The 24,443-nt window shown below is 41.2% G+C and overlaps 1 protein-coding gene across 1 annotated transcript; it reads right to left on the reverse strand.

Annotated features, from left to right (window-relative positions):
• Window positions 1–267: 267 nt before the first annotated feature.
• On the reverse strand, window positions 268–24,062 carry LOC112570506 (synaptotagmin-15-like). Its single transcript, XM_025248953.1, is given in 9 exon segments — window positions 268–2,838; window positions 3,266–3,386; window positions 5,041–5,202; window positions 5,689–5,738; window positions 5,741–5,821; window positions 6,240–6,376; window positions 6,884–7,102; window positions 7,783–7,948; window positions 23,665–24,062. Coding segments are annotated over 9 exon segments (1,470 nt in total). The 5' UTR covers window positions 23,864–24,062; the 3' UTR covers window positions 268–2,503.
• Window positions 24,063–24,443: the final 381 nt, after the last annotated feature.

The raw sequence follows: 24,443 nt of genomic DNA on the forward strand, positions 1-24,443 counted from the left end.
TTGTAGTGCTTTCAGTGACAGAACTGACACTGAATTATTTTTTAAGTTTTTTTTAATACTTTTTAAGACAAAGATTATCTTTTATTCCTTTTTTGCAGACTCCTTAAACAAATCTTTTTTTAAAAAAAATCTTGTATTGTTCACGGCACATACCATAGTTCTGTTTATATATTTTGCACACACACACACACGACTGACTGACTGGATGCCATCACTGACACACACAAAGGTCATGAACTGTCACACATGCAAAAGATAATACTACGGTTACCACCGAACCAATGAAAAGAGTTTTATTTCCTGCCACAAAATGTCTGACAGTGTACTTCTGTGCAACAGACAATACAATAAGGCGGAATGTGACCTTTTTTTAAAACTAACCCACATCCAGTAAAACGATGAGCCGATGTATCACAAGTATCGCCAACACGTCCCGACACGATGCTACTAGAAAACTAAAAACATGAAAACCAAGATTTTAAAGAAGAAAGCAAATCACAAAACAACGAAGAACTGGTTTCACTTCACATTGTTTTAGAAAAAAAAACCTAACATTTTTATCATCTGATTGTAAATGTTAGCAACTAAATAATATATATATACATCCCGTCAAGATACTGCAGTAAGTACTAATTTGCTAAAACTGTCTTTTGGCATTTATTTTAGTATTTGTGGCTACAAACTATACTAACTTAAGATGAGGGCAATACTTTCTAGCATTGTATGGACTTCAATATTAACTGTAAAGAGTCTTTTGATAATACTGCGTTTAGACAACCTCAATATGTAGGCTGTAAGTAGCTGTGCTCGTGGTTCTTTCAGAACAGGTTTATGTTTTACAAAAACGATTGAGACGGGCGAAGGTATGGGGGTGGGTGAGACTGGTCTAGTTATTTATTTTATCAAAATGTTTATTTACAGGATTAGAAAGCGCATGTAGAATATGCAAATACATCACCAACTGTTTTCATGTCATTTAAGAAAAAGAATTTAGTCTCGATCGCACGACGCTGGTCTACGAAATAAATAAGTAAAGAAATAAAAGTACGATTGATACCTGCACAAGAAGGACTGTGCCCACGTCTCAAACCATCAATCACGGACATAATGTAGATTCTAGCAAAACTAGGAAATTAAAAACTATCTTTGACACAAGGCAGTACAGGCTGTCACTGTCACTGACACAACAAATGGCGAAGTAGAGAATTAGAAAGCTAGGAATGTTCAAGGCATCGTCGACTGCGAGTGTTCACCACTGTGACTTTAGTGAAGTGTAGCAAGCTAATGGACAGTCACAAAGTTTACGAGTAGTTTCCCCTTTCAGCATGTGTTCTCTCCCTTTTTCGCAAAAACCAGTCGCAGACAACTAGACATTTTTGTTTTTCTTTCTGTTGAATGTCTAGAACAGAATTTAACACTGACAGTCAGTTGGCCGATGCCCACCATATCATCCACATGAGCAACTTTTGTTTTGAAAGTGATGATCAATCAGGGTTTCAAGACATTTTGTATCTGCTGTCATCACAACAGTGAATCTACATTTTGTATTACATCTACCAGTTGTCATAATTCGCTCTTCGTTGTGATCGTGAACTCTATGTCAAGTTAACGAACTAATACATGTCACTGGAAACACCACCACCCCCTCCACCCCAGCAATAATTTTCCAGGTAGTTTAATCATTGCTGTCTCTGGAATGCAATGTGTTTTTGCTGACAAAAATTTAAAATTAATCAGATGACATTTTTTTACAAAATAAGGTTTCTAAAGACGCGATTTTCATTTAGGGGTTTTCTTATAAGGTCATGCCATCGACATCATTTGAGTTTTCTCCTGTTTTGTGTGTGTGTGTGTGTGTGTTTTTTTTTTGTAACAATCAGTGTAAATATTAGTAGACATTAAATTTTTTCTCAGTTGTGGGGGTAGGCAAAAATCTTTTCTTAAAAACAGAGTAAGGACTAAAGATTCAAACAATATGCAATACCTACCTCCGAACGAGCGGACAGATTGACAAATGGGAATATTGTATCGAATGGCTCAGATACATTTTCTCACAAAATCTCCCACTCGCTTTCTCGTGTGGTCGCGGTTCTCATAAAGTACACAATCTGGGACAATTATATCTTGTTAAAAATTTTATCCATTTCTAACTGAAATTTCTAGCTGCCTTGTATCCTGCGCTGTTTAAAATTGTGCCTGTATGGCATAATTCCAGTCAGATCAGATTTTTAAAAAACATCAAACAAACTCTCACCGGTACGTCCAGCGACTTGTTCGTTGAACAGCATCTTGACCAAAAAGCTGACAGTCACTACATGTGCTTCAAAATTTTGACAGACTGCTAACCCCATCTGTTAGCTACATTAAAAAAATTCATCTGTAAAAATCTGCAGCCAAAGCTTGAATGTTGTGGACGTGCTTTATCAGTTCAGTATGGCCATTTCCCTGCGACCTGTCTTGCGAGGTTTTTTGTTTTGTTTTGCTTCTTCCTGCCTATTGGTCATCATGGCTGGCTGCAGGCCACTAGGGCGTGGCTGCGCAAGATGGCCACGCGTGGCTGGGCCAGCATCTCTTGCCAGTGCAGCAGCTCCTCCCCGCGGGCATACATGAAAGGTCCGATGACTGCGCGCCCATACTCCGTGTCGTGACTCAAGACTCCGCTGCGGGCGCTGGACACCATGAGGGCCAGCTCCAGGCGACACGAGTCCATCTGCTTTCCGGATACTGAGAAGGACAACATCTCGTTGATCTCCACGTCCAGCGCTCCAGGTCTCGTTGATGTCCTCTTAGAGCGATACACCTTGCGGCCATAGCACAGGTGAACACGCAGGTACACACCTAAAGGAAAAAAAAATACAGTGCATTTTCCCTTTGAGGGACTTGTTCAAGTGTCATTTTTATTGTAGTTCACGCTTTGTTGCTGACCCCCGGTATAAAAATGATATGAAGAATCATATGCCTTGAGGTTAGATTGTTTGAAGTATAAATTAAAGGAATTTCTTCATTAGAAATTTATTTCTAAATATTTGAGTCTGACCTGGCAATCATGAAAGTTTCGGCCAGGACAAAAAAGCTGCCAGTCACACACTGGACAGTTTGTTGGTTTAAGAAGGCATGTAAGGGAACCTTCTAGACATTCTCAAAGGAGTGGTACTTAAAGTTGTGGTTCTACCACTGGTAATCAGTAGCAGACGATTACAACTAGAATGGTCACCAAATAAACACTCTACATACGTGAAACTACAAAAGTAAGCTTCTGTCTGACCTGTTTCCGCGTCCATGTCGGCATGTTTCAGACCGCGAGCCCTGATGATACCGAGCTTGATCTTCTCCACCTGAGGCAGGTAACACAGACTCACCTGCAGCTCACCAAGAGACGCCGAAGTCTGTAAGGAAAAAAATTCAAATAGTATTCCTGAATAAAATTATTTCACTCTCAAGATCGGTGAGTTTAGACTCATTTTCACTGCAGCTACAACTACTAGGCTATGTGCCTTACAGCCTTCACATTTCATATCAGCTGCTCTCATCAGCCCACCGAATAAGTCATTTATAAAAACTTAAGCAATGAGTACTTCCTGTTCATTTTTCTCTTCTATTTTTATTTCCCATTTTTAAATTGACACAAACATTTATGAGCGCGTGCTGTTAGAAGCATCAATGTTATTAAATTACTGAGATTATTTTCAGACCTTTGTTTTTCTTGCCTGTCTCCTTCTCTGACGTCATTGCCCAGCAGGGGAGGTAAGCTATTTTAGTGCGCATAATTATTTCCCCTGCCACCTCTATCATGATGTTGATAACTAATCCGATATCCCCCATTCCTTCCCCCAACCAACTTCTAAAATAATTAACTGTACTTTAGGACGCCAAGAATAGCACAACAGCTATAAATAGCTTGCAGTGTCGTCAGACAGTCTAGACTTTTCTGTCGGTGACACCAAGCAACACTTTCCATCTCCGAAACTAACGACATTATGAGCAGGAAAAGCCTTATCTGTTGCTTGGACTGTTTCAACTTTCATTAATCAAGAAAGTTAAAGACAGAAAGTGTCTGTTAAGAGTGAATGTCACGTGATACTAACGGTACAATTCTGACTCTACAGTCCATTGGTTGTTGCTGTCGACTAACTGAACACAATCAGTCTGATGATTAAATAAGTTGGAACTGTAATTCGTTTAGACCTTTACGGAAAGATTAGTTATGGCGTAGTTATCAGCTATAGAACTAAGCAAGAGCAAAACGACGACGATGATGACAAAAAAGAAGAAGAAGAAGGTCCCTAACCCTAACAAGAAGAAGAAGAAGAAGAAGAAGAAGAAGAAGAAGAAGAAGAACAACAACAACAACAACAACAACAGGAAGAAGAATAACAAGAAGAAAAACAAGAAGAAGAACAACAACAAGAAGAAGAACAATACAAACAAGAAGAAGAAGAACAACAACAACAGGAAAAAGAAGAACAAGAAGAAGAAGAACAAGAACAATACGAACAAGAAGAAGAAGAACAACAACAACAACAGGAAGAAGAATAACAAGAAGAAAAACAAGAAGAAGAACACCAAGAAGAAGAACAAGAGCAAGAAGAACAAGGAGAACAACAACAAGAAGAAGAACAACAACAAGAAGAAGAATAATACGAACAAGAAGAAGATGAACAAGAACAATACGAACAAGAAGAAGAAGAAGAAGAAGAAGAAGAACAACAACAACAACAGGAAGAAGAATAACACGAACAATACGAACAAGAACAACAAGAAGACCAACAACAAGAAAAACAAGGAGAACAAAAAGAACAAGAAGAAGAACAAGAGCAAGAAGAAAAAGAAGAAGAACAACAACAAGAACAAGAAGAACAAGACGAGCAACAAGAAGAACAAGAAGGAGGAAGATGAAGTAATGAAAAGAAGAAATAAAAGCCAGAATGTTGACAGTCCATCGCTCCCCACTACAGAGCTGAGCTCAGTGCTCGCTAATGAAGTGCAAGGTGATATGGAGCAGCAGGTGTGCTTCGTCGTGCTCAGGAATAAAGTAATAACCTGCGCAGTCGGCTCCAGGTCGGCCCAGTACGTGTCAGCATGGGTGAAATCAACTTCCTTCAACGGAACCATCACGTGACCCAGGGAATGACGCACCTTTCGCTTGTCTACGTCATAGACAGAGAAACGCAGCACGCGCGATTTCACCTCGTTGGCGCCCACCTGGAAAGAGAAGAAACGCTTGTTGGATCAAAGGTCAGATGTCAGATGTCACGTGCAGGTAGTGGGTGAGTTGGCCTGTCGTGCTGGTTGTTGATCTGTTTACATCGCGGTGTTCGTATCCCACCATATTCCCTGCATTTGCTACATCGACCATAGATGTGACTTTATTTGTTATACTACTGTCGAATCCGACGAGTAAATAATCCATTCAATAATTCTGCTCCCACTCCGTACAAATATCCCTTGGCTGGTTTTTCATGGGAGACGATTTTATTTACATTAGCAGGACTGATCGGATTAAACGATTTTAGCTTAAAATATTCTAAAATGTGGCTCGTGCACCTCGTTTGGAAACATTTTATAAAGCTGTTTTATAAAAACTCATCGAAGGCATGTTTAAAATTAGAAATAAGCTGTGGAAAGTAGACCTGGTCCCTGAGGGTTATAAACTAAAAAAAAAAAATAAATAAATGGAGATTGATTAACCTGGAACACGAATGTTTCGTTGAAAATGGGAGACAGTGTCTTTTTGCGAACTTAGAGGTCCGATAAGTCTTGTCGTCAGGGAGAAGGAACAACTTGACATAAGGATCTCGTGGATGAAGACTCTTGCCTCGCCCTGCGCGTGGAAAACAAGAATCGGAAAAGTAAGCGGAAGATAAGGATATCTCACCAAATCTTTGACCAAAAAATAAATAAAAAAATCAGAGTCAGCGTAACTAAATAAAAAAATAAATAAATTTAATGATGCTATGCGAAATGCATTAGCATCTACTCAATGAAGAGAAATCGGTTTTATGGTGTTGTAAATTGAAGGTGCCAAAATAAACACAAAACACTAAACAAAATAAAGTTAACAAATTCCAGGATGGCTAATCCGCAAAAACAAGGGATCATCTCTTCGAAATAAAGACATCTCGCTGGATTAATAAATATAACTTGCAAATGTGTAATTTTTGAGAGGAAATGACCTGACGGTGATGGAGCTTGACACAAGGGGTTAGAACCGTTGTGAGCAAAGGTCGCTACAGACTCACCAGGTAAGTCCTTCACCTTGATGAGCGTGACGGTGAGCTGCTCAACGGCTGCGTCGTACACCAGTGAGTACCAGAGGCGGCCGTGAGTAGACATGGGCAGATAAGCCTCTTCGTCCTCGGACATGCTGCTGTTGTGGCTGCCAATGAGAAATTTAGACATTGCTTGTGAGTATCTGTTAAATCCAATTATCAAGATTTTTGTTTCTATTTTTGTGCTGTATATATTTATATCCAAATGTTAAAGTTTTGTGTTTTTTCTGTATGTTTATTATAATCAAATGCTAACGAGCTGTTTGTTTCTGGAGGCTCAGTTCTTCATTTGACCACCGACATATATTCTGTCTACATCTGTAGTCTGACAAGGTGGTACTATCTGCGATATGAAACAACGATTCTTCCTGATTTTTGCAAAGTCATTACAACAGGATCATCGTCACAGAAACATTATCATATTCATAAACTTCATTCACATATATCACTTTCTTCAACACTTTCTCAGCGTAGCCTTAGTTGCTAGCTCGTGATAAAACACCTACAGGGGGAGAGGGGTAGCCCTCCCACCAGTGTAGTGTTATGACCTTTGACCACCTTCCTTCTTCCACCTATTGCCAGCCACTCTACACACTGCGGACAGGGTTACCCACCTGTAAAGGTCCGGCTGCAGAGAGCCAATGAGGCTTTGTTGATATTGAAGGGAGGTCATGCTGCCTACCCGCTCGGGTCCTGAACGAGGCTGCACGCGCTCTGGCAAAGTGAAGTCTGGGATTCGGTCCACGGTCATGGAGCGCACAAGCAGTCCTTTCTTGGGGAACTGGAGGGCGTCGGGACAAGACAGTCTCTTCGGCAGACTGGGAGAAGGCGTTCTGATGAAACAGTAGAGAAGAGCGAGTATGAATGACTGACAGAGTAAGCGAGCATGTATCTTGAGCACCATCTTCATACTCCTACCATTAACTAATCTTCACTGCGAAGAAAATGTCTGAAGAAAGGGATGGATAAAAATATGGCATTGCTTAGTAATCGCAAAGGTAGGTACACCGCATCATTTCTTTACCATCCTTTCATTGTTCCCTCTGTCCACTATGGTCCGTTATTCTTTCATTATTTGGACGGTACTTTTTTCTTTCTTTGTGTTTTCCGTCACGATCAACAAAGATCATAAATCCCTTTCCAGCAACATCTGGTTTATTCTGTGTTAACTCATCCTCTGTAATTTTCACCTGGTCACTCCAACCATCTCCTTTTTTATGGCTTTTTCTTGTGTCGCTTTTGGATGACATTACTTTTGACATTTTTCCATTGCCTACCTGAAATGTATTTTCTACACGCATGAGAACCCGATGATCATTTTCGTGTCTGAGTCACAACGCAAATTGAACTTTCAGGCAAACACGATACTTAATTCTTTCAAAAGTGCATTAAGAGATATGCTGCCATAGCCATAAATTTCTCGTTTACAGAAAAAAGTTTAAGCTGGGTTAAAAGCATTTACCGTTTGACACTCGATACTGGCTGCGACATAAGTGTGTTTCACTGTCCTCACCTGGAAGAAGGAGCTGACTTGGTGAGGCCATCGTTGCTGACATCGTCGAGGCCAGAGTCAAGAGACTTGCGGCGACGACGACGACGGATCCAGAACAGCAGCACGGCGACGAGGACCAGCAAGATGGCGGCGGCCGAGCACCCAACCAGAAGACCTAGAGTCGACTCTGCAACAACAGGTGGCGCTTTTACGTGAGGACATTGAGCTGATCGAACAGCAGGTGGTGCTGTTAAATACGAATATACAGCTGGTAAAACATAGCAGGTGGTGATGTTACTAAAGTACAGATTGGATGGAACAGCAGGTGGCGCTGTGATAGAAGTACGCAGAACTGCTGGACAGAAAGAGGAGTACATGAAGCTCATGAAAATGGATGCGGACGAGAGATTTATCACTGCTGGAACAACCATGAAAATGGACGACAATGCAATTAAGATGTCGTTAAACCATCGGCCAAATCATTATGCAAAGAAAACAAATATGATTAACTCAGGACAAGGACGTGTGTAGGTGGACTCCCGTCTGTCTGCCGAGACCAACGCTTAGCCTCTTGCGAAGTTCTCCGCTGTTAGTCTCGGCGAGCCTAAACAAAGAATGTCACTAAACCGGAAGCTTTGTAGTCTCATGCCTCGTTTTAGCAGTTAACTTGAAAAAAATCGCCTGCCAGCAGTCCAGGGATTTTAGTCCGTGCTCAATCCATAGAAGTTAATTAGTGTCTTCGAAACGAAACTGTGAAACTGTGAAGTATTTACAACTTTTGCTAGGCAGTCGATTGGTGATCAAATTTGCAAATTTCAGTCAATATGCCAGGCATCTTACAAAGTCTTAAAGAAGAATGGTTACTGACCACATTCCCAGTAAATCATTCCATTTCTACTTGTCACATTAAGAAAATATTTCAAAGCAAACAAGTGGATTGTCTAAATAATATCGCTATTAACGCACATCAGACCATCCAAAAGAATAGACTCCCTTTGTATTGAACAGTTTGAAAAATAATAACAGATTACGACTTTAAAGATGCCAAAGAACTTTTAGAATCGCAATTACTCCTTTACGAGCTCTAATTCATCTAAAACATAAGAAAGTTCGTCTGGACAACATTATTCCTAAATATTTGTAGGCATTAACTATTTCCAGATTTGGGCCATCAAAAACTGCATTTGACTTCTTCATTATTTACAACTAAGTCCAAAAGTTTTGTTGTTGTCTATCAAATATTTAACTAGTTTTGTAGGTCAATTATTGTGACAGGAAAAAGGCAATAATTATCGTCTGCAAATAAATAGAAGAACAACTGCATTAGCGCTGGTAAAGCTAACTTATTAATAAATAATGAGAATGAAACAGCTTGCTTCAAACCTCTAAGAAAACATTCATAAGAAAACATAAAATATGACATTAAAATGGTTTAGTTTTATGTATCGAGTGTTGTAAAGTTCTGTTTTCAGTTTGTCAGGACCAAATGCTTTACTACCTTTTAATATTAAAAAAAAGAAAGAAACATAGAATGGAAAGAAAGAACAGACTGACCAGACAAATAATCAAAATGATATAACTTTCTGGAAAAGTTATGTAGCCGTTTTAACTACACAAAATGTAATTATTGCTATGCCAGGAAGACCAGGGCCAGCTGCTTGTTTCTACATAACAACCTTCTGGTATTTTATCTGTCTATCCTTCGTTCTATTAACAACATTTCTCCGTATGGATCAAGTAATACGAAAATTCGATGCTTATCGATCAAAGTATAATACTCTTCTGAGAGACCAGGGTCCAAGCCAACGGCAAACTAGACCTGACCCAGACTAATTATTAACCCCCCCCCCAGCACCACCACCACCACCCTACTTAAAAAACGACGAGTGCCCTCGCCTGCCTGCCCGCTTATCTCTGTATTTGTGTTTTTTCCGAGCTCACGATGTGGGCTGATAATGAGTTTAGAAGAAATATTTTGTTTCTTTCTTTCTTTTGATGAGGTAGAAAATAACCTTATCAACGCTTCTGGAATGTGAATACACGTGAGGCCAGATCGGGGTGTTGTCTTTCTACGGCATACCATGAACAACCTAGTCGAATTGGCCTCTAAGTCGCCCATGGTGCAATAAATCTTTGCTTCTATCACTCACCACGCGCAGGTGGCAGCACCTGAAAGACAGTGAAATATGTCTGTGTAGGTGGGTGCATTGGGCAGAGATAGGGAGAGCTGTGTCTGACACTTATGGACAGAAAATATCCCCTGAGGACGAAAACGGACACAGTACAGACAGTGTAGAGGTAGACGGACCTTCATTTACTGTTTGGGCTTTCTGAGTTAGCAGAATACAATATGCAAAACGAACTGCGGACCCAACCGATCTCTAGTAAAAGTGCGAAGGCGTTAAAACCGCCCACTGATGTCGATGTCCTTTTTTGTCACCGAGGAAGCGTTGTTATTATTTGTTTTTCTGATCGTGGCTGTGCTCAAAGTATCTCAACAAATAGACACACATCAGAAAATTTCTTATTCCTGATTAAAAATAAAATTAGTCGGCACCTTTGTAGGAGGTAAGCACTCTACTTTCCTCGCATGCGTAAATCCTAAATTAGAACAAAGGATAAATTGGATAGCGTTCAGAGAAATTCGAAGCAATGCGCATGCGTGGTGTGGTTGTCAGGGTGACAGTTGGACGTCGGTTGAGTCGGAAGCGCGGGGGCGCATGACGCGACGCACAAGGGAAGAGAGTGACGTACAGTTTCCTGTCGCACAGGATCTCAGCACAGCATCGGAGTGACCTCCCTTTAAAAAAAAATCCTTTAGCATATATACATGAACTCACTTGCTTCCTCTTTCTAGGATAACCATTACCTCCCTTGGCGATATCATGGCGGGCAGAGATAAAGTCTACTGGTCATGCACGTGCAACGCGATTCTCTCGAGGCAGACAAAAGATGCGAGGGAATCACTGCTCAGTGAAGAGGAACAAGCTGAACTGGACACCAGTCTGTGGGATCTCTCGACTGTGACGGGCTTGTGGTGGTCTGTCTTATCCTTATGTGACGTGTAGTGACGTGTGATAAGTCTGTCAGTCTGTCAGAAATTATATTTTATAATCAAGCGTTCTGTTCCTCTCACTCCCCAGTCTTTGTAGCTTTGTTTATATTTTTTAGTCTATAGCTCATTGAACTTGCATCTACATGGGGAAATGCGCTCTACAGATATCATCATCATCATCATCATCATCATCATCATCATCATCATCATCATCATCATCATCATCATCATCAAAATATGTCAGCCAGGGAAGCAGATAAAGTCCGTTAAGATATTAGGTTACAGCGAAGATCAGGAAAGGGTCGTTTGGGGTCAACTAAGAGCAGAGCCATTGGCTACTGGTTCTGGTTCCTCAGGAGTTTTAAGTCATAAGGTGGATGCGTCCTGGTGAGTTCCAGTCTAGTGCCTGTGATCACTGGACACCTCATCCTCGGTTTGGACTTTGGACAACCCTGACGGGCTGTTTGTTTTTTCGTTCCCCAGCGGGCTTCACACATTTGTTAAAAGACTTCAGGGTCTGTAGTTATGAAGATGAGGAAAGACGACTGCCACATCCATGTCACAGGTAAGGGATAAGAAAAACCACCGCAAGCACGTCACAGACGAGGACCACGACAGATTATCTTTTTTTAACCCCTTTCCGCCTGATTTTTGTCTTTAGCCACGCAGGTGGTGTACTATCAGATGGGGATTGGCGCAGTTTCTGTTTTCGGTCATCGATTCTGTTGTTTTTCCTTTGCCGGGATTGCGTGAGTGCAGCAGGAATCACATTTCTGTCACCTTTGAAAGGAAGAATCTGGTTTACTGTTAGGTTTAAGGAAGAGACTAAACAAGTGTGGTTACATCATAGAACAACATTACGGGCATGTTTGTACAAGGATGACTGCAATGATGGATGACATGACGGGGAATATCGTAAACTATACAGAATTCATCATTTGACGACTAGTGATAATATATTAATCACTTTGGAGAGGAAACAGATCTCATCAACGCCTGCCTTGGTTTAAGGATAAATATTAAGTTAAACATGCATAATCTTCTTCTCATATTTTCAAATAATTCATAATAGAGAACAGTGTTGCCCTTTCTCCATTTCCTTGTATTCTCTCATCACTCACTCAGGAAAAAACACGCAGCCATCCCCACCCCTTGCGTGCACGACAAACTTATTGCAGGAGAGAGATTGTTATCAGAAGTTAAAATGATTCAGCATCTCTACAGCAATTCAGATGTTATCAGTTTTATTTCCAATCTGTAAGTTTGAATCCACAGTTTATTAGCTAGTAATGACAGAACTTCTGTTAGTGGCTTGGACAGCCACAAATTCAGAACCTACTAGAAGAATGGTCAACAATACATAAACTGTCAGCCTGCTGGCTCCAAAGGTCAGGAGTAGCATCTGCCTATCATCGGCATCCTTGATAAAACGGTCAGATGTACATGAATTAGTGTCCTCCTATGGTCAGACAATGTATCAACCGTCAGAAGGGGCTGACACCTCAGGGCTGCACTATCTCACTATCCTGGCCTAGTCACGTGCAGCAGCAGCGTGAATGTGACGCAGTACCCTCAACATCAGCATCGGATGCGACAAGGACTAACACGTGACACTTGAGCACGCGAGCTGTCGCAGCAACACGATGCACGCGCCAAAAGCTCGGTCCTCACGCCATCGGAGGACTCGGGTCTCAGACCCATGGCGACTGTGTGCTGACAGCCACACGACAGACAGAAATCGGGTGGATGTTGTTTAAGTAGGTAAACAGCTTGCGTGATACACTCCAGTCCTCCGCCCACGCAGACTGCTTTAAGTAGAACGAGGCAAGGTTCCTTCTTCCCACAACTATATTTTCGTGGCATAACGATAGGGTTAATGTAACAACACGACCATTACACACGTTACACCAATGGGGATCATCAGGACAGACTTCTCTCAGCACAACACGAAGAACATCAACAGTACTTGACTGCAGTCCTAGGAAAAGCTGTTCAGGAAAGCTCTAAACAAAAAGAGGAATTTGCTCCACAAAGACAGAGGCTGTCATTATACGAGGTTGACGTCCACCCTCGCTTAAAGTGTTCTCGATGAAGAGGTGCCACAAACAATCAACAAGAAGCAGTGAGTGTTTTGTTTTGCGGGTAAATTACATGGTGGCAGACAGTAGAGACAGGAAAAGTAGAATGAACAGGGAGGGACACAGTGAGAAAGGCGAACGAGGATGGGGGGATAGAATAGAATGAACAGGGAGGAAAAGTGAGGTAAGTGAGCGAGAGTGGGGAGCTGAAAGCGAGAGAGGATATTGAAACAGGTGTCTCTCGAGAGGTAGGGTGGTGGGAAGCTCTATCAGTTCAGGTGATTTCTCTGAATAACTTTAAAAGGCTGGCATTAAAGACTAATGTCAGTTGTTTTTCTAATCACTAATGTTGAGGTTTTCTCGCTCCTTTCCCCACCCTCCCAACCACCACCACCACAATGCTGTATGCTTCACTTTGCCTTACTCTGGCAAGTATTGGAATTATTTTCAACTTTGAATGACATCTTCAACCACAACACAGGGATGTTCCGCGTAACGAAGATTGGGTCAACGACAGACACCTACAGCAACATTCCATGATGGTAGCACTAGGACAGACACCTACAGCAACATTCCATGATGGTAGCACTAGGACAGACACCTACAGCAACATTCCATGATGGTAGCACTAGACATATCTACAGCAACATTCCATGATGACACCACAAGGACAGATAAGTACACTATGACAATATTACCTAATGACACATTCACAAAGTAAGGGAAAGGTTCATTGACGATTTGCCTGTGATCGAGAAACTCGTCAATGCGCGCAGCTGCAATGTTTCATATCTGACGAAGAACTCGTTTTCTTGTATTTGTGTGTGTTTGTGAGAGAGAGAGAGAGAGAGAGAGAGAGGATAGAGAAAGAGGTATCTGACATTTTTAGCTGGCATTGACCGTACTTCCTATTTTCTTCATCAACACTAACCATCGAATAAGCACAATAAATAAACAAGACTTTCATTCGATAATCTCCCAGAAAAGCTAGAGTGACAAACTCTTACCCACCGAAACTGGCGTCAGAAGAAAACAAGTCCATTACTCTGCCTCCGTAACGCACGAAGCTGCATCGCTGCTGAGTGGTGATCACCTGGACCTTTTGTGTCAAACTTAGACTCTCCAAACTTGTTTACCTGAATACAAATAACAACTAGTGTCTAAACTTATGTCTTATCCTTGGCTTTTTGCCCATTTGTGCGTCATCGGCTCAAGGAGAAGAAGTTCGATTAATCCGCCAGTGACCATGACCCTGGTGTTCTTTATTGCGGTGTAGGGTTGTGATACTGCCATACTGCAAGACTGCCTCCAGCATCCTTGTCAAGTCAATGGAGAGCTAAGCTTCTTTTAAAGTGAATTCTGCGATTAATTAGTTCTGTGTTCGTAGATGATCGAGCTTTCACTCATGGTGTTCATTCATTAAAGATGGTGCTTTTACAAATCAGTCTTCAACTCACGAACTTGTATTACTGGACTGCTGACATTTTTCCCAGTTAATAATAAAACGAGGCTTGAGACTACAGAGCTTCCGGTTTAGTCACATTCTTTGTTACGGCTCGCCGAGACTAACAGCGGAGAACTTCGCAAAAGGATGAGCGTTGGTCTTGGCAGACAGACAGCAATCCACCTGTACACATCCATGGTCAACTCTATGAAGTTCAAAGCTTCTTCCTTAACTACTGAGTAAATGTGGTTTTTGAATATAAATAACCGATTGGACAATGAACATGCAAGCCTGTAAATAGAACAATGAAGTACAAAGCAGGAGCAATAAACATTATTTATTTCTTCTATCTTTTTTCTTTTATTCATTCTTCTATCTCTGTGTTTTCATGCATGCATATGCGTGATGAAAGCCGTCATTGTGTCATATCATAACAAAATCTTTCTTTCTAATAAAAAATAATTTTCACAATGTGACAAAATTTCACAACCTCGATGTTTTTCATACACCCTCACTTCTATAAGCAGTATTCCCCTGTGTATAAAATAGTTCCTCCCTTCCATCCACAACATAACATTTTTTCGGCTGTAGACATTTTTTTGTCTATCGTCTTTATTTCTATGGGGACATTTTTCCCACGACACCACTGCCATGTGACGTATCTCACCCCTCCACCACCTTAGCGCTCAATAGACTGGCTATAAAGTAGACTCGTGTGCCAAGTTCAGAAAAAAGCAATAAACTGAACCTTGTGATGGCCAAAGCCCACAGGAAGCTGCAGCAGCTGTTGGCCTGATTAGCTGGAGTGTGGACCACACACAGGTCCTCCTCTCTACACCACGTGAGACATTTGAGACAAACCAAGCATGGCAATAGTCGCAGTCTCGGTGAATAAATAAAGAGTGGGTACAGGTTCTTTGTGGGCAGCAAACCAAATCTGTACTTTAAATATTTAAATAAGTTTGTTCTTTAAGTCATTTTATATGTATCTGTTATCTATTGGGAGATATTTTATATCAGTGTTGACTTTTTGTCACGTGGTGTTAAATACAGAGCAAGTGTTAACTGAGGTTGTCTTAAATATTGTATATTATGACCCGTTACTATTTTCAATGATCGCCCTGATAAAATGTAGTTTGCATAGAAAGTATGTCAAAGATCAGTTAGAGTACTAGTGTCCTAGGTTCACACAGTTCAGAATCGTGTAGAACTGCATAATAACCCAACCCGAGCCAGCTGTCGAAGGGATAGGTGACGTAGGAGTGGGGAAAAAAGTAAGATGGAGAAAGGGGATGGACACTGCTCTCTCTCTCACACAGAATACTGATCCCATCCCATATAAATGCAGTTTGTAAAACCTCACTACCAAAAGGATTTCTGATCATCAACTGATTCCTAAAGTGTTTCCCCACAACACCTGTTCTCCTTCCTCATGCGTCGCGCTGATTCAACAAAATGCTCGGGTACATACCTGTGTGACGTCTTACGCAGGTTTTTAATAAAACACGTGGCGATGAACTAAAATTACGTCAGCCCTCGGAAAAAGCTCGTTGACAAGCTATTACCAGCCTGCGACAGTAAAAAGTCACACAGGTGTTCACACCGCTCAATGCGAGACGAAAGGAGCATGTGGACGAGGCCATCGCCAGACAGGTGAGGCTTCGATTATAGGTTGACCCACCTGCTGGTCCCGTCCTGTGCACAACAAAGACAGCCTTGTGGAGAGACAGCGAAAGATAAATAAAAAGAAAATAAGAGGACGAAGCGAGAGGAAAATTACAATGATCGGTGCGTTTCTTTTTTTGCGCACGTCAACGCAGAGTTCAGTAGGTGAGGGTTCAAATCTCTAGAGTGCTGCATACTTGTAGATCATTGTATGGCACAGAAAATTAAAAGAAAATAAAAGCTGATCAGGTCAGGTCATCCATTTCGCAACTTATTACCCAACGTACTCCAACTCCTCTTCCAAGTCAACTGTTAATGGAAGGAAAGAGTCAAGCAAGAGGAACAACATTAAACAAAAACATTTTACCTCTCTCTAAGCACAGCTATCAATTTATTACAACTCATGACTTTATGTAGGAAGCATTTTCTTTCTTTCTTTTTCTTTCTTTTTTTCATTCATTCATTTTCTTCTTTCTGTTCTCCCTTCACTTCTTTAATTCTTTCTTTTTTGTTCATCCTCGAATGACTCTTTACATCCCTGATTTTCATGGGATTTTTCTTTCTTGTTGCCTAAAAAGTATATCAGAAAGCTCTTTTAAAATTAAAAGTTTGGGCTTACAATTATCACGAAGGGATAAAAAGAGAAATATTCTGATATAAGCCGGGTGGATCTCCTGCTAAGGATGTCTCCAAGTGACATCAGGGCCACTTCGCCTGTCTTTTCCTGTCACCGAGTAACACGACGAAAACAAAATTAATTCCTGCTTCGTTTTTTAAAAATATTTTAGTTAATTATTTTGTACACCGGTACTTTGAACTGTCACGACACTCATTTTTTCCTTGTCAGCCACTCTGAGAATCTTCTGGCATTTCTCTTTTTTGTTTGTCTTTTTTATACCCTGATGGGTAGTCTACACAAATCAGTTTTCCTTCCTCCGTTGTCTGAAGATAACCAATGCACCAAAAAATATTTGTTAACGACAATAAAATAAAATTAGATGATTATGCGAAAGTCGTTCCTTATAATCTTTATAAAATAACATTAATAAATCATCCTTAAAACAAGAGAAATCATAAAACATTACGGAAGAGAATAATGACCTATATTTGAAACATTCACAAAAGTAAAGAATAATTTACGGCCATAAATTGTAAAAAAAAAAAAGTTATAAATGCAAACTATGCTAGCGAAAACCTCAACATATCTACAAAGGTTTTCTTTCCGAAGGACCAGCTGTCTTTGACCTGCCCACATGTTCTCTCTGGCACTGATGGATGTGAATGAAACAGTGCAGACCGAAGCCCCAGTAGAGATTCTGTGGTCATCACTGGTCAGAGAGATGACCATTCTGATGTTTCCTTTAAATACGATGTGGTGTCGCCATGGTTACATGTTTGTGACCAATACCATGGTTAAATATTCATTACCAATGTTTGTGACCGATAGCACGGTTCATTATGTATGACCAATACCACGTGCATGTAAAACTAGATATGATGACCAGTGAGATTCGATGGTCCTGATTCAGTTCTCGTCTTAGGCACAGTGTTTTTTCTGTGCAGATGCACCTGTTGAAAGCTATGCCTGCTTTGCTATGGGATAAGGGTGAAATGCGAATCTACTCCCATCCCTTTATATTATTATTATTTTTTTTCATTTTATTTATTTATTTATTTATTTTGCTGTTATGTCATTTACGTAGATGGTCAGTCAAGGACCTGCTTTTCCCTTTTTTCTTTTTTTTTGAAAGATGAAAGATGTCTTTCTGTTTCGAAGAAAAACTTTCTTCATTGACCACCAATTTACGATTTAATATACTATTCTTTCAGACTTAATAAGCATTGGGGCTATATAACATTTACACCAACAGATAATAACAATAACAACGACGACGATAATAATACCTCGAGAAATAACAATAAAATGTTGCACGAATTTAGATTGATACGGAATCGCTTGTGTTATGGAGCAACATGGAGGACGACACACATCAACCTCCTACCTGAGTTTTCATTAATGACTTTTTTACAGCCTCCTGCAGTCAGACACCAACGGGTCCACCACTCATCAGACCTGTGATGTGATGTCAAGGCGACAGGCAGGTGTTCGAAGCCAAGGACGGCAAGAAACAGGAAAAAGACAGAAGTGCTCTTGATGCGATTCGTGAAACATCACGAGGCCCATGTTTTATCTCGGAAATCCCTCTGGGTAGCCTGTCACATTCATTTATTCATTTATTTCTATTTTCTCGAGTCAACAGGGTCCGGACATTTCATCTTAGTCTGTTGACATGAAGAGGTCACACGCTGGAGCTCCGTCACGTGCGAAACCAAGGCAACGTGAGGAAGTCGCACGTTGTGGCTGAAGTGGTTGACGGTTAATTCTAAAAAAAGAAAATTCTACAGACTGTGGAAATTGGAACAATTGACAGTTCAGCTGTTTTAACACCCACGAGATTATTTTTCTGTAACAACAAAGGAAATTGTGTCCAAAAGTGTTGTGCCAGTAAATTAAGGTCAAAGTAATCAGTGATGTTCTTTAAAAAATAGAAAAACAGAAATAAATGTCGAGACATTTCATTAGACGGTTTTACTACCTTTGTAAGACTTACTCTCGTAGACAGGAGTGTAAATTATGCAGATTGTACTCACGTATATAAGTGAACTCCTGTATTACAGTTTTATAGTTTTTGAACTTTATTCTAGTTTTTCTTTTCAGTATTTTTGTTGTTCGAGTAAATTATGAAGTTTTGTAACTTAAAGACACACACCATGCTATCCTGTTATCCTATCGTTACTATACTCGTGTCCACGAATTATAACCCTGTTTCAAAGAATAAATAATTGCTTAAACACTTTTATGCGTTCTTTCATCCATTTATATTTCAATCCCTAGAAGGAAGTGTTTTTGCCGTTGACCACAAGACCAAAGGAGGGACTATAATTCATCAGGGCAGTAAGGTTATGGAACTCTCATCCAAGATGGACAAGAAAATCCTTTCCTTTTCTTCTAGAATGGCACAGAGGTAAGACGCCTAATGGTACTTAACTACGTGCGGTTAAAGGTTAAAGGTTAAAGTCTGTACAAAGTTAGACACGCACCTGTACAAGCTCAGGAGACGACAAAGAAATCGATTGTTATCTATTACTGAAGAGACTCACCTGGTCCAACAGGTTGGAAATCTGAGAAAAGAAATGAAAAAAAGAAAGGGAGACGGGAGAAGAAGGAAAGCAAACATCCATCAAAACAAAAGTGAAATGAACGATAGTATTTATTTGAATAAGACCTTCTCTCTCCCACCCTACTGAAGGTGGATGCGAGGAGTACCATGGGCAGCATTAATCAAATCCACTATCCAGTCACTGGGAGAAAAGCCGCCGACGCAGGTCAAATCCAGAGAAAGATTATGACAGAGCCGAGAACCGAACCCACCCGACCCCCGACTGTCACTCTCGTGGTGACAGACGCGTGCATCAGTGTGCCACCAACCGCGACAACCTCATCAAGCGCCACGACATGCCATTGTTTGATAGCAAGCTGTTAAAAATAACAGAAAGTTCAAGGAGTTTGCCTCTACATGAGTTTCATAAGACCACGAACACCGGAACACGAAATTAAGTGCAGGTGACCCGGCATGTCAGGTGTTTGCAGGTAGGAGTGATGTGTGCGTGGGCTGATGATGCACATGAGGAATAGTAGCTACCTGCCACTCATGGCGGACGAGGAAGCAAGTAATGCTATAAAATCTGTAACTAAAAAATGTAACATTTCCGAATTCTAGTGCTGAGTTTCTTAGAAAGTTGGCCAGTTTCACAGACTAATTTAGAAACTAATTAAAGACCTCAGGGCCAGCGAGGCTGCAACTACTCTGACGAAAACATCTGAGGACTGATTTGACATTAGATTGAAAGAACAGGACCTAAAAACATCGACAGTCATTTTCTTAAAACACATTGGAAGCGTTCGTGGAAGGGACAGTTAGATGATGATGATGATGAAGTCAGAAGCGACTTTTAACTTTCGTTCTTGTGTTTCTTTCTTTGTTTCTGTCCTTTCTCGGATTTCTCTTTGTAAGATAGCGAGGCGTGCTTGGTCTACAGTCTACCTGATCAATGGCGATAAAAGCAAATATATTTTAAACTTATGTCAATTTTTCATTTTTTTAAGAAGTGGGGAATATTCACGTGTGAAAGTTGACACTGACTATGAGAGGATTTTATATGTTAACAATCAGGCTCTATTGTTACATAACCATGAGTACAGATGGTTGACAGCGAAGATGATATTTAAGTTCCTCTGAGCCAAGGTATTTTTTGCCCTTGTCCTCATGGACAGTAAAGTGTTTTATACCTTCATCTGTACTTCACGTCTAAGTAGCTCCAACGTGCAGAGAAAAAAAAAAGGAAAAAAAAAAACAAAAACGGCGCGCCCAAGACGAGACCTGAACACCCGATCTTTGTTGTGTTGGTGACAAACACCACTGGGCCGTTTCTTTACGGGAGGGAGGGAAGAAATGAAGGTGTTCATTAAAGTGGCATTATTAGTTGATGACGTCACATGCTATTTTTAAACCTTCCTACCTTCTTTTCTTTCTCTCTTTTTTCTGTCCTTTTTTTGTAAATTTTTTTCTCTTTTATTTAAGGTGGGGAAGTTTGTCTGACTTTGAATCTCGCCTGCTCTGACGAAGGGGAAAAAATCCCTGGCAAAGGACACTTCCCAGATCACCTTTGCTAACTTTTTGCCGAGTCCTAAGTGTCTTCATTTACCGCGGACTTCATCGCCTAAGCGACACGCGTTTGGCAGTTCGTGGACAGACTGCTACAGTCCTGCAGCTTCTGCTGCTGCTCCCAGGCAACAATCACGGGAATAATGGGAACATCACTGCCAATTCCAAGGCTGACCACTCAATCAAATGTGCATAGATTGCCCGGATTTCCTGCGATACACTGGGCGGACTCGAGGGAAGAAAACGACAAAAACATAAATGCAGAATAGGGAGAGAATGAAGAGAGAAACACATCAATAAAAGCAAGAAGGAGATAAGACAGAAAAGAAGGACTTTTGATAATTATACAAATTTTGTTAGATGATGGTCATGTTTTATGGAATATTCAACACGTGTAATGTTTTACAAAGAAGCTTTGCATCTTATTAAAGGACAAGCAAATGCATCCCGAAAGTTTCTTCAACCACATCAGCCATGTAATTTTTCACCAGCTAGAGAGCATCTTCTTACTCTGATGGATTAGAGCTTTGACGAGAACTGACAAAGCCTTCTAGAAAAAAAAGAGATAAACTGGATTCTCGGAAACAGAGTTAATCCTGGCACCACAACACAGGAGTGGGCGTTTACAAACTTTATTGTCTTTTTCTCGACTTTTCGAGATAAAAAAGGATTTAGTCTTGGATGTTGAAGAAAGGGGCGAGTACAAGGGGGAGGAGAAAAGAAGTGTTGCATTGCGTGCTGTTCGATGTCTTGGACACACTCCCGCCTCCCTGGTCCATGTCGTGTCTGCTGCCAATGTATCCTCTACTCAACGATGCTGTTCCCTCCTGAGATGTCTTTGTAAACTTTGTGAATGACTTTGCACTTGAGCACTCTGTTGTTGCGAGATTATTCTGCTAAACTACGGGATTTTGCTGCTAAACTGTGTGATCATGGTGCTATACTGTCATCGTGCTTTCGATGAAAAACTTTTCAAAATCATCAGTCTTTCTTTCCTATCCGTGATAATTTTTTTTTTATTTTTTATTTTTTTTTTGTAAAGACAATCTCCGGCAATAGTTCGAATTTGCAATGGTATGAAAGTGATAGGCATTCAGTAGTTACTGTAATTTAAAGTTTGAATTTTGGTCCTTGCATGAGATATTCAAGTGATCCTCGTGTTAGGGAGGCTAGGCTAAAGTATGATGTTTAGTTGGTCTGGTTATTTGTTTTATATTCGACATACAATATTTTTAGCTCACAATGGCTTTATCGAGACTTAACCTTACTGTTAATTGAGGACCATCTGTAATTAGATTATGTAAACTGTTAAATTTGGCTAACTGGTTTAATTGTTTATGTAAATCATCTAGATGGTTGTCTTATAATATTATAATAAAAGTATACTATTCTATTACAGTCTAACTTGCTTTAGCTAACTTTCCTTTTCTACACCACCATCATCACCACCACCATTATTATCGACTACATAAATGTGCTCTGTCACTTGACAAATTAAGCAAAATACTTATTCAGTCAGTAAAATCTACTTGAGGAAGTTTTTCATTTGTTCATCCTTCAAAGAAACATTGCAAACTTTCAAAACGACTTTCATCACAATGCAAATCAATCGAAAACCACGAACCCTGTAGCAGCCTACATCCCCCAGCAAGGACGAATAATTTAGGAAGGTTACACTAGATAAAAACTGTAAAAACAAGGACACCGGACACGCATGACTGAGCATGGGGGAAGGGAGTAGAGGGAGAAGAAAATATGTGCTGACAAATTTCTGACAGGTGTGACAGGGAGGAAGAGAGGACATCACGAGGCAGGCGTGAGAGGGAAACAGAAACCTTTTTGCCCGGAGGATAAAATGGCCGACTGGTGACACAGTACACTAGACTTTTTATACTGGCACAGACCTCAGACATGCCCGTTAAACATTTCGTACCTTTTCGCAAGGTGTAAATTTAGTTAAGAAGTGTTGCACTTCAGCTAACCCTAAAAAAGAAGGGAAGAATATTCAAAGCGTTAGGGCGATAAGCGTTTGTGGGGCGGCAGGTTCGCGGTTTCCAAACCCCTTTAAATGCCATTTAAAAACAATTGTCAGACATTTATAAGCAGTCAGCCACCTTGTGGAATAATTGACCGAAACACGCTAAGGCAGGAAACAGCTACGGCTACTGAAAAGAAAAAAAAATTTAAAATATATTACGCACACATTTTCAATTTGCTTCCGAATTTTTATACCATAACTGTTTGGCCTCTACCTTTGATGGCGGATGTCGACAGGTCTATAGTGCTTACGTCACGATTGTACCATGAAGGCGGGATTCCACTATGCCAGTGGACTTATCATGTTAGACATGTCTTTGTGTTAGTCATGGTAGACATGTCTTTATGTTAGTCATGGTAGACATGTCTTTATGTTAGTCATGGTAGACATGTCTTTAAACATCACCACGTTTCGCCTTCCAACCTGCAAACGGTTATTACACAGATTGCAGACTGCACCCCTACTACACAAGAACATCGGAAGACCATTTAGTGTAGCATTTGCAGCACATTTTATACTGTAATGTTTTAATTTGAGGCCGCAGCTGTCGGGCTTTTTATTTCTTACAATCGTGTCTTACGTGTTCTTGTCACCTGGCAGAGATATTGCGCGAGAACTCACCCACAGTGTACACACCACAACGACCCGTAGCCGGGAGGATACTAATCTCACTTATCTTCACCCACACACTCCTCCTCCATCTGTTTCTGTTTGTTCTGAAGTCAGGACAGACACCTATACCTCCTGCTGTCCCTTCGTGTTGTATCGATTGCTCTTTCCTCCTTTCTTCTTTAAACACACCTGTACGTGTTTACCTGTGTAAAACGTCTAATAACAGCATCTACCAGTATGACATATGAACATGGTATTTACAAAGAAATCTCAGTAACACTCACCATCCAGATCCTCCAAGGAAAACAAGCCTGAATCCTGAGAAGCATCTTCCCTGCCTGGTGCGCGAAGCTCTAACGGGATGTCGCTTCTTGTTTTTCCGACAGTTTTTCTCACCTGCTGGGGGTTAAAGGCCTCGGGCCCGGGACTCGAACCGTCCCTGGCCCCCACCGCCGCTGGCCTCGTGCTAAGAGTCAAGCGCATGGCCGCTCTTGGCCCCAGTGCGGCGCGGGAGTGGGCACGACGATGGCTCCCTCGGTGGCTGCTGGCGAACCCTGCAGTGGATGTCGCCTCGTTGTCGCCAATGTTGTGACCGCAACATCCCCCTGCCTCCTCTTACTGTGCTCCCCCGACCCCCAGCAGCGAGGGAGGAAGACGGGGGCTGCGAGGACTGCGCTGCGTTGGCTGCTTTCCTTTTCTGGCTGCGTGCGTGCGTGCGTGCGGGGGCGTGTGTCCGCGCGTGGTGTGCGTGCAGCGCTGTGTGCGACAGATGGGCTGCTGCACAGCGGAGTGGTCGTTGTTGCTAAATGTTGTATTGCAACTGTGTGTGTGTGTTCGTCGTCTAGAAGTGCCATGCACGCGCCAGTGAAAGTGTGTGATGAACACCTGTGCTTGTGTGTGCAGGTGTGTTTGCGCGCGTGCTTGTCAGTGTAGGTGTGTGAGCGTGTATGCTTAGTGTATGTCTGTGAGAGAGAGGGAAAGGGAGAGAGTGTGCGCATATAAAGATTGTGTAGTGTCTTGTGTATGTCGTGTAAGATATGTAGCATAGTGTATGTGTGTGTGA

Source organism: Pomacea canaliculata, linkage group LG1, assembly GCF_003073045.1.
Source record: "Pomacea canaliculata isolate SZHN2017 linkage group LG1, ASM307304v1, whole genome shotgun sequence".
Lineage (NCBI taxonomy): Eukaryota > Metazoa > Mollusca > Gastropoda > Architaenioglossa > Ampullariidae > Pomacea > Pomacea canaliculata.